Below are 12,099 nucleotides of genomic sequence, written 5' to 3' on the forward strand. Positions count from 1 at the left end.
AATCAAACCCCCTTGAATATAAGAAAGCCTACAATGTGGAGTACTACATACATAGTTTAAACATTTGTAGAGTAAAACTCTTCTCCTAGAGAGCCCTCTCTACTAACTGAATTTAGATAAGTTCATCCAAGTGCTTTTTGTGCTCTAGTGTGTCACAAGTACTTGCCTTCATCTGCCCTATTTATTTCATGTTCAGGAAGCCTGGAGCTGCTGGGTCTGGAGGGTGAACCCACAGATGGCTGCAAGGAGGGAAGTTCATCAACATCTCTCAAATTAGCAAGCATATCTTGTAGTTTTGACCTGTTGGGCCCTAGCCCCGAAAAGGGAGGGAGAGAACAAAAAAGAGAAAACCGAATTATCCAACTGCATCAAAATGGTGCCATAAACCTTATTTACATCTGCCAATGTTCACCTTTAAAACTACCATACTATATTATATTAAAGAGTAATTTATTTTCTAAGTTTTTAAGACTTTTAAAAAGGTATACTACTCGTGAAAAATTATGTTTTACATATATTTTTTAAATTAAGCTAATGGAATAATGTCATTATTTGCATGAAAAAATGTTCCTGTGCAATTTGGATCATTAAAAATATTATTATTCTAGAATCCTTATATACAACTCTAAACACAGATACCACAGACTGTGAAGCTACTGTGTACTAAATTAAACAATCACATTCTTTTCTGTTTGTTTAAATTAAGCTGCATTCATTGCTTTACATCCTGAAAATATGGTACCCAAGGTTAATAAGTCTCACACCCTACCAATTACTTACCTGTTCTTTGATGCTTCATTCTCCCACATCCCTGTTTTGACTGTTTTATATAGGATAGAGGCTGAAACAGATCTTCAGTTGTTTTTCCTGTTATAAGTTTAATTAAGAATGGGAAAATCTTACCCATAGTCCATTATGGCTTTTTCCTATTTTTAAGCAATTTTAACTATTGCCTAGAAATATATTCTAAGATAGTGTGATTAGAGAACACAACTTGACTGAAAATATTTCTACTAGCCCATATTATAAAGACACAACCTCTTCCAATGAGAAACAGCTCAATTTAAAAAGATACCTATGATGCTTTATAAATTAATGCTTCATATGTCAATTCAAAGCTTTCCTTCAGTTCTGTTTTCATTTTACGTCTTTCAGTTCTGTTTTTATCATGTCTTCTCTTGTTCCCAGACTATCATTTTATCAAGATAACCTAAACTGATGATGATAACATGTCCCGAACTCTTCAGTCCTTCTCTCTTCATGAAAAACATTAGCCTTTCTCCTCCTAAAGAATCATTTTTTCTCACCATACTAAAAAGCTATGTACCATATGCCTGAAACAGTGATCACAATCTTCAGGCTCAGGAAATCCACTAGCTTCTGTCAGCAGGAATACTATTTCAGTCAAATAGTGCAGCTTGAGACCTTAAATGCTAAACTCCAACTACAGTGAAGCCTTGATATTTGATAAGAACCAAATAATAAATAATAGATGAATTCTACATAAGTTCTTGATACCTTTTCAATTAAAAGGTCTTTTACATTTTAAGACATTTATTATTGTAGCATAATGACAAATATATTAACTTTAAGTCAATCTGATAAATAAAACATTCTCCTTGTTTCTTGCATATGACAAATATTCCTTAAAGTTTCAGCTTAAATGGTTTTATCATGGCTATGAAAAGTCATAACAAACCATGTCTCACTATTGCTTGTTAAAATTAAATTGTATCAGTATTTTTAATAAAAAGTAGAAAATGTTCTTATGTTTTAATATTAACCTTTCTCATTGTGATTAATTAATACTGAGAAGGTATTAAATGACGTTCTCTCTCTGTTACATAATAGTTGGTACAATGCTAATATCAATAAAGGCCACTGATTTTCTATCCATTAAAGTGAAATACTTGCAAGTTCTAAGATATTTTAAATAAAGATTTAAATATTTATGAGTAACTACTAGGTTACAAATGAATGACTAATTTTTGATAATCCTTAGCATCACTACAAAAAAGAGAAAAAGAAAAAGCATATCCCTCCAGTCTTTTGCAATTTCAAATACATGCCTCACTCAAGTTGGATTTTAATCCCACTGTACGCTAATATCCCAAAGGATGACATTCCTATCGCTGTACACGGGAGACCCATGTCCATACTGTCAATGAGAGTGGTAGCACAAGGAGGTACTTTAACCTTGCTCTCCTAAAAAGGTGGTTACGATGGTTTTCAGGGATGTGTGAAAGCTTTTGCATTTCTATTTTATATACCTAACTAGATCTACTGTTAAACCTTACTAATAACTTGAATAAGATAATATATATATACGATGCACAGCGCTAGAAATTTCATTTTAGCTTCCATTTTTGATGTGGAACACATTTTGTTGGGAAAAGAAAAAACCTAATTGGTAATATTATAAATGACATTGGCCAAAATTTTAAATTAGAAAAATAAGTACTTTAAAAAAGCTGTGTCTGACTCTGTGACCTGTATAACACATAGTGATGAGAGCAAATGAACCGTGTATTATGAACACCCAGGATATTCAGGGGTAGAAATTAACCTTCTTTCTGTGACCAAGACCTAAAATTGTAAGCAATTATTTTGGTGGCTTGCCAGAGGGTCACACTAGATGAGATTTAAATTATCAATAGTAAAAAATCATTACTGTAATTAAGCACATATAATTTGAAAAATCAAATTATTGCTATGTTTGAAAACACAGTCCCATACACTCATGATGCTCTAGATTTATTTTTGGGATACATTATGGTTGCATAATTATATTCATAGCTTTTTTCTTTTTCAAAGTTCATGACCAAATATCTAACCACTTAATTTCCACCCCTAAAGAGCAAGTGAAAAGGAAAGAGGTCAGGAGAAGGAAAAAAAAAAGAGTAAGTGAGTTTTAGGAAAACATTGGAAAAAAAAATTGGGGGATATGAAAGAGGTAAGATTTATGATTGACAGATACAATGTTTTCCACTTACTCTTCACCCCCTTTTTCCCCTTTCTCTCCTTTTTGTATTGTTCCTTGAGTTTGGTAATTACTCCCTGGTCCACATTCCAAGCTTCAGGCATGAGACACTGGTCTTCCTTTTCTAAACGGAGTGAAACAAATGAAACAGCCTTTTTCAATAAGATATTGAACATTCAAAGTCAATTCACTGTTATGTCAATGAATGGCATAACAACCATCTTCTTCATAGTATTACCAATTTTAAAGTTATTATTTATTCATCAGATACATGTCACAAGAAATATAATATCCAAGAAACAGTGGTCAATTCTATTTCCTTGGTAATAATATTAAATTTCCCTTGAAACACACATAGGGGAAAAAAAAAAACTGCAACATTTGAGTGACTTTTAGTAAATTAAGCCTCAAAAGTCCACAATCAAGAAACCCTCATTTTCAGACTGTGATTAGGATTGACTCACAAAAAAGCATTTCTTACTAATTTATGTAATGAAAGAAGATTATTAAGCATTTGTACAAAATAGTCTTCAATGATCTTTTCAAAAACTATATTTCTGGCATGTGTTTATCAGCAAAAGACCACTTTTATTTTACAGGCTTTATAAATAGCACCTTGCAAACTTATTAATCAACCTGGCATTCAATACTTAAAATGATTTAAGTGACCCATTAATTTATAAATACTTAAAGCTGGAAACTGAGCTTCTAAGAAAAAAGAAATGCCACCATTAATTTTTACTATTTCAGGAGTAGAAAATTTAAAAAGCAAATATGTTACGTATTTTATACTTACTATAAAATAAATTACTATATACATATAACATTATGTAAGTGTTAGCTCAGAACTCTCACCTGAACTCAAGACATATATCCACTTGCTTACTCTGCATTTCCATTAGAAAACTCTAATCAAAACCAAACACAGAAAACCAAACTCCCAATCTTTCTCATCCAATCTCTTCCATCTACAGGGTTCCCCAACTTATTTGAAGGCCCTATCAATAACCTCAGATATGAAGATGACACCACCCTTATGGCAGAAAGTGAAGAAGAACTAAAGAGCCTCTTAATGAAAGTGAAAGAGGAGAGTGAAAAAGTTGGCTTAAAGCTCAACGTTCAGAAAACTAAGATCGTAGCATCTGGTCCCATCACTTCATGGGAAATAGTTGGTGGAAACAGTGACTGATTCATTTTTGGGGGGCTCCAAAATCACTGCAGATGGTGATTGCAGCCACAAAATTAAAAGACACTTACTCCTTGGAAGGAAAGTTATGACCAACCTAAACAGAATATTAAAAAGCAGAGACATTGCTTTGTCAACAAAGGTCCATCTAGTCAAGGCTATGGTTTTTCCAGTAGTCATGTATGGATGTAAGAGTTGGACTACAAAGAAAGCTGAGCGCTGAAGAATTCATGATTTTGAACTGTGGTGTTGGAGAAGACTCTTGAGAGTTCCTGCAAGGAGATCCAAACAGTCCATCCTAAAGGAAATCAGTCCTGGGTGTTCTCTGGAAGGACTGATGCTGAAGCTGAAACTCCAATACTTTGGCCACCTAATGCAAAGAGCTGACTCATTCAAAAAGACCCTAATGTTGGGAAAGAGTGAAGGCAGGAAGAGAAGGGGATGACAGAGGATGAGATAGTTAGATGGCATCACCAACTCAATGGACATGAGTTTGGGTAAACTCCAGGAGCTGGTGATGGACAGGGAGGCCTGGCGTGCTGCAGTTCATGGGGTCGCAATGAGTCGGACACAACTGAGCGACTGAACTGAACTATACTTTCATTTGATCAGACCAAAAACCTCCCTTTTTTCCAAACCCCACAACAACTATTTCAGGAAATATTGTTTCTCTACCTTTAAAGCACATCCAGAATCTGACGACTCCTCAGCATATCCACCACTTCTCTGACCTCTGTTTCTTGCTAGAATTACAACAAATGTTTTCCCTTATGTACTTCATGTCTACTGCCAACACTAATCGCCCTGGGTAGTCTATTCTCAACACACAGCCAAAGTGATGCTTTCAAACAAAAATTGGATCATGTCCCTCACCCTTCTGGCTCAACAGTCCCATGGTTCTCCATCTCACCAGCGGTCTACACAGCTCCACTTGATTCAGTCACTTCTTACTACATTCCCCTCAGTATCATTCTGCTCCAGCCACCCTAGCTTCCTTGAATTCCTCAAACATACCTGGATTACAACTATCTTAGGGCATATGTTCTAGTTTTCTTCTTGAACACTCTTTCCCTGGATACCATGTGGCTAACTCTCTCATCCATGCTGTCTCTCATTCAAATGTTACCCTCTCAATGCACCTTCCATGATCACTCTATCTTATACTGTAACCAATCCACTCCACCCTACCCTGTCCCCAGCACTCTCCATCCTACTTACTCTGTTCTACTTTTTTTATTTCCCATTGCATTTATCACATTCTGACTTACATGATAAACATCATTTATCATGTTTATCTCTTACTGCCTACATCCTCTTAGTAGAATGCAGGCCCACAGGGGTAGGGATCTTCATCTAAAAGACTTGGCACAAAGAAGGCACATAATCAGTATTTGTTGAATGATTGAAATAAGCCAAAATGAACCAGAATAATCAGAAATCTATTTTTAACAAGTTTCAGCCCACAGTTTAAAAAACAGATCACTGGGTCTCTGAACTTAAAAACTCAACACTTTTATTCTACTATCAATAATAGAAAGTCTCCTTTTTTCAGAAAAATCTAACAATCAAAAATGTAGATTTTCATCAATTACATCTTAATAATAAATTAAACTGAGTTAGATTTTAGATCCTAGAATGCCTTCAGCTTTTTAAAGTAAAAATTTAGCTAAAAATAAAAAAAAAAATAAAGTAAAAATTTAGCTATATCACCCTCTTAACCCCATACTGATAACAAGAGTAACAGAAGATCATAGGAAAACTGGTAAACCAGAATATGCCAGAGATGAGATTTCTAAGTCCTTTACAAGGACTTCCCTGGCAGGCCAGTGTTAAGACTTTGTACTTCTACTGCAAAGAACACAGGTTTGATACCTGGCCAGGGAACTAAGATCCCACATGCCATGTGGCATGGCCAAAAAAAAACTAAGAAAGAAAAGAAAAAATAATGAGATCTTCTACTATGTTCTCATACTCAATTTCCACAAAATCTAGATTTGCAAGTTCTGTTTAGGCAGAAACATTCTATAAATTCAAATTATTTTCATACTCTACCACTTATGTTAAAAAAAAAAAAAAAAAGATGAGGAAGGTAAATAGCTGTATAACCTTCTTTAAATAGACACACATCCTGGAAAAAAGGTCATGATAGTAAAAAGTCCATAGAATGTCCAAGATTTCAATATTTCAAGTGTTCAAGATTTCAAGCGTTCTTCAAGATGCTGCTTTCCTAGTAAAATATTAGTTTTGTTCATTTACATAACATCTCTGGTTGGATACAGCATTCCTCCTTACCCCAGTCTGTTCCATCGCCTGCGCTTCTGGAGTCATTGTCTCCTTCTTCTGATGTAACCAAGAAGTCAAACTCCTTTAGAGCTTCTTTTGTATCTCTATCTTCACTGCTATCGGGCAATACTTTCTTCCTAACAATCTAATGATAAAAAGCATGCTCAATTAAAATATTGGAATATATTATGGAATTAATTTAAACAAAGAAGACAATATCCCTTTACCCCTGAATGAGAAAACCCAATCATTATTTTTTTCAGAAAATACATCTTTGCTGTGTTAAGTAACTGATACCTATACAATTCAGTAGAAAACACAGATATCATTTTAAGATTTTATATATATTAAACATTTTAAAGCAGTAATTTAAACTTGGTTCAATGATGGCTTCTTTTAAATAAACAAATGGAATCACATATTGAAAACACTGGAATATAACACATGAATTTATATTATAGCAGATGAAAAATGTCCTTGACATACTGTATTATAAGAACCACAATCAAATCTTACATTTCTGGAAGGCAATCTGTACAATGTGCAGATATTCTAATCTAACCAAAGAAAGAAACACTTCATAAAACACTGCAAGAATTTTTCAGAATATAACCATGATAAATTTTAAGTCTAGTACATTATTCCCTCACAAAATGTAAAATCACAAAAACCACAAACTCAGAAATGCATGCCACAACACTGAGAAGGTATTCCGTTGGAGGGAGTGGGGGAGGGAGAACTCTTCCCATTATTATTTCCACCATCCCAAGCTTCCACCAATTTCCTCTAATAACTGTCTATATATTCAAATTTTTCTTAAAATATTGATCTTTCAGAGATATACATAGCTTAGATTTAATAACAAATCTAACAAGGACCATTATGTCTCATTTTTATACATTTAGAAATATCTCTGGAATCATAAGGTGAAAGTTAATCATGAGAAAAGAGAAGGAGATAGAAAGGAGGAAAATTATCCAGACTGTAATGCAAAGAATAATCAAACTTCAATATAGGACAAAGAGCCAGAAAGGACAATGAACCTATGTGTCTTTTCTAACAAAATGCACTATTAATAGCCTGAACACAACCATCAGCTATTAAGAGCTTTGTGCTTCTGTTATTTTCTTAGTTGAATCTATTTAACTATTTTTAATTAAGGGAATAAAGTGACATTTAAAAAACCTGTTTGTTCCACTAAACATTTTAATAGGATACTTTTCAGCCATTCTCTCTCTATATATATAGCACTGCAATCAATCTTTTAAGTCCTGCTTACACATTGCTACATAGTTAGATTTTTTAAGTCTTTTGGCATAGTTATTAAACTGCAGCTGTGAAAATTAATGCATCATAAAAATTAGCAAAACTAACACAAAACTATTATAAAGAAACAAATTATCTATTTAGAAATATTTTTCTAAAAGAGAACTAGAAGAATCTTTGGGTCCAGCATTTAAATAGAATTAAATATGTTTACATTAGCTGTGCCTTCATGGCTTGGTCACAGAACTGCCATAATCAGCACTAACTGGAAGCCAGGATATTTATGAAATTGATTCTTTAAAAAGAAATCAGTTTACAGTTAGGAATTTCTATTAAGACCATACTTGATAGGAATAATAAACAGTTTATAGATTTTTTAATATTTAACTAACATAATGACTAACAACAAAACTTAAAGCATTATAGTTATTATTTAACCACTGAGCTACAAGTAAAGTACTTTGACAGAAAAATAGTATCTCAGTCCAATCATACCACAGAAATCACAACTCAGCATAAAATTTCCAAATGATTAGGACAGAGAAAAGTTATCATACAAGTTTTGGCATTTTATTTTACTACAGGCAGTTTAAACACATGTGATTACTACTTGTTTGAATAATAAAAGGAGGGAGTAACTTCTTCAAGTTCAAATAACATCCATGGTAGGGCTGTATATTAGCAAGCACAACACTACTGAATAGTGGCCCGGGGAAGCATTAATCTGGAAATAGTAAGTTGAGAGTCTCTGATGGAAGCAGAGGATTCAAACAGAAAAGAGAAGTTACACTTAGAGAGAAAGAACTTTATAGTTAAACCTATCATTTTCAAACGTAGTGTCTCATTTATTCCTCACAAAATTCTCTGGGGATAAGATGGGTACTTGTTATAAGCCCAATTTTACAAACTAAAAAACTAAGCCTGAAGGATTAAAAAGCACAGATAATTAGTGACAGAACTGAGACTTTAGCTCCAGGCCTAGAGTCTAGGTCCAGTCTGCTTTATTTATCCTTCCTTCCTTTCCTCCTCCCTCTTCTTAAATAAACGTGAAGGAGGAAATGTGAACGCTCTCCTAAAAGCAAAGCATGCCCTCATCTCCTACTTTAAATAAAGCAGGAGGAGGAAGAAGAAAGAAAAGGAGAAGAGGGAAAGAGAGAGAAGAGAGGAGAGAGGTTAAAAAGGGGGAGAGAGACTGGCATGAAAACAGAAATATAGACCAATGGAAGAAGATAGAAAGCCCAGCAATAAACCCATGCACCTACGGGTATCTTATTTTTGACAAAGGAGGCAGGAATATACAATGGGATAAAGACAGCCCCTTCAATAAATGGTGCTGGGAAACTGGACAGTTACATGTAAAAGCATGAAATTAGAACATTCCTAACACTATACACAAAGACTCAAAATGGATTAAAGACCTAAATGTAAGATCAGAAACTACAAAACTCTTAGAAGAAAACATAGGGAGAACACTCAATGACATAAATCAAAGCAAGATCCTGTATGACCCACCTCCTAGAGTAACGGAAATAAAAACAGAAGTAAACAAGTGGGACCTGATTAAACTTAAAAGCTTTTTCACAGCAAAGCAAACTATAAGCAAGGTGAAAAGACAACCCTCAAAGTGGGAGAAAATAATAGCAAATGAAACAACTGACCAAAGATTAATTTCCAAAATATACAAGCAGCTCATACAACTCAATGCCAGAAAAACAAACAACCCAATCAAAAAGTGAGAAAAAGACGTAAACACACATTTCTCCAAAAAAGACATAGAGATGGCTAACAAACACATGAAAAGATGCTCAACATCGCTCATTATTAGAGAAATGCAAATCAAAACTACAATGAGATATCACCTCACTCCGGTCAGAATGGCCATCATCAAAAAGTCTACAAACAATAAATGCTGGAGAGGGTGTGGAGAAAAAGGGAACACTCTTGCACTGTTGGTGGAAATGTAAATCAATATAGCCACTATGGAAGACGATATGGAGATTCCTTAAAAAACTAGGAATAAAATCACTATATGACCCAGCAATCCCACTCCTAGACATATACCCCGAGGAAACCAAAATTGCAAAAGACACATGTATTCCATTGTTCATTGCAGCACTACTTACAATAGCTAGAACATGGAAGCAACCTAGATGTGCATCAACAGATGAATGGATAAAGAAGCTGTGGTACATATACACAATGGAATATCACTCAGCCATAAAAAGGAACACATTTAAGTCAGTTCTAATGAGGTGGATGAACCTAGAACCTATTATACAGAGTGAAGTCAGTCAGAAAGAGGAAGATGAATACCATATTCTAACGCATGTATGTGGAATCTAGAAAAATGGTACTGAAGAATTTATTTACAGGTCAACAATGGAGAAACAGACATAGAGTCTAGACTCATGGACATAGGGAGAGAGGGGGAGAGTGGGAGATGTATGTAAAGAGTAACATGGAAACTTACATTACCATATGTAAAATAGATAGCCAAAAGGAATTTGCTGTATGGCTCAGTAAACTCAAACAGGGGCTCTGTATCAACCTAGAGTGGTGGGATGGGGAGGGAGATGGGAGGGAGTTTCAAAAGGGAGGGGATATATGTATAACTATGGCTGATTCATGTTGAGGTTTGACAGAAAACAGAAAAATTCTGTAAAGCAATTATCCTTCAATTAAATCAATTTTTTTAAAAAAGGGGGAGGAGAGATGTTAAAAAGAAGGGGACAGAATAAAGAAGGGACGAGAAGGGAGAAGCAAAATTTAGATGTACATCTTATTCCAGGACTCTACCATGGGAAAGCCAATAAACTTACAAAAATCTGAACAAAACCACAGAATAACCCTAAACATGTTTGGAGAAATCTAATGGGAGAGGCCTGAAAATGTGGAGTCCTTGCCTACCAAAGCAACCCTGACATGACAAACAAAAACTGCGCCATTTAGAGCTGATGCCAGTCACCATCAGGCACCATAACGGGTGTGTCAGTTCTACTGTCTTATAGCACCAAGAACAATGCATTGTTATAACACACATTTACCATATTCACAAACCCTATAAAAATGTTGAAATCTTCCATGAATTAACAAAAAGCTCAAGAATGAGAGCCTTGAGGAGAAAACTGCTATACTAAAAATATTCTTGAAGTCAAAACAGAAACTTTCAGATTAAATTTCCCCAAATTTAAGGAAAAATAAAAGTTAAGGGCTTAAGTTGAAGGATATGGATTTTTAAAGTATGTATAATAGCCCCTAAAAATATTTATATCAGAGTTATTCAACTCACCGTTGAAGTATCAATGATGCTTTTCTCTCTTCCATCAATGTCATCATCTTCATCTTCATCACTGAAATCTGCAGCTGCACTTTCAAGGAATTTAAAATTCTCCAGCACGGAGGCAGAATCTGTTAACTCGGATTTTCTGGTTTAAAACATATACATTTTGCTCAGTTAATTTTTTAAACTCACCGTAAGAATGAATCCATGATTAATTCTGTTTATATTATCTGAATATATTATATATTCTGACTTCTGTTTATATTGAATTATAACCCCCCCCCCCACCAAAATCACGCTAGGATCTGCACTGATTCTTATCTATTATACTTCCATGGATTTTAACTGGAAAAGCAATACAGGAAGAAACTGGTTACTCTTTTAAAAGTACTTTTTAATCATAACTACTACTTATGGCAATCTAATACAAAGAACTCCTCCTTCTGATTTAGTATTATTTTGATTCTTAAGCCAAACCATGCACTTCTCTTTGAAATATTTTTATTATCTCTGCCTCTGTTTTTCTCTATCCTTTTTTCTTTCAACTCTTTCTCTTCCATAACTAAGAAAATAACCAGTAAATACAGAATTTTCTCTGATGCAATCTCATATTTCTAAACAGCTAAAAAGTTGAAAAAAGCAAATGTGTATATGAAGCTTACTAAAAACAGTATTTTAGTTAAACTAATATACTACTACAAAATGATCCTATTGATGAATAAACCCTTAATCTTTGGAAATGATTAACTTTTCAAATATGTTAATTTAGATTTTAATTTAGCTCTCTCTAAAGAAATTCATCAATTTCCTAACGACCAGAATAGAATGACTTCTCTCCAGTTCATTAGGAAATGTTTTAGATAACAAGACATTTTCCTGAAAAGCGTTTAGCCATAACTATGAACAAAATTCTCAAAACAGATAAATCTTAAATTTCAAATCTGCTGACAGCTATGTTTTAGTTCTTTTCTAACCTACTCTCCATCCCTACAGAAGTAAGATTCAGGATAATACCTTTATCAGTTTCAAAAGACAGGTCAAGGCCAAAACACTAGAGTGGACTTTCTTAAGCATCTTTATAATAATTTAAACTAATTCAATAGA

At 34.1% G+C, this 12,099-nt stretch overlaps 1 protein-coding gene across 5 annotated transcripts in view; it reads right to left on the reverse strand.

Annotated features, from left to right (window-relative positions):
* STRN (striatin) overlaps positions 1-12,099 on the reverse strand; it is a 118,140-nt gene that overhangs the window by 44,914 nt on the left and 61,127 nt on the right. For 3 of the 5 annotated variants that reach the window (XM_055539802.1, XM_055539807.1, XM_055539805.1), the window contains exons 6-10: positions 11,005-11,140; positions 6,459-6,594; positions 2,994-3,104; positions 781-867; positions 167-310 (exon numbers count right to left, since the gene is read on the reverse strand). In XM_055539802.1, the coding sequence (XP_055395777.1) occupies positions 167-310; positions 781-867; positions 2,994-3,104; positions 6,459-6,594; positions 11,005-11,140 (614 nt within the window). The remainder of the gene's footprint in view (positions 1-166; positions 311-780; positions 868-2,993; positions 3,105-6,458; positions 6,595-11,004; positions 11,141-12,099) is intronic. The other 2 variants (XM_055539803.1, XM_055539806.1) reach the window with 2 other exon arrangements.

The sequence above is a fragment of the Bubalus kerabau genome, chromosome 11, assembly GCF_029407905.1.
Source record: "Bubalus kerabau isolate K-KA32 ecotype Philippines breed swamp buffalo chromosome 11, PCC_UOA_SB_1v2, whole genome shotgun sequence".
In the NCBI taxonomy this organism is placed as follows: Eukaryota; Metazoa; Chordata; class Mammalia; order Artiodactyla; family Bovidae; genus Bubalus; species Bubalus kerabau.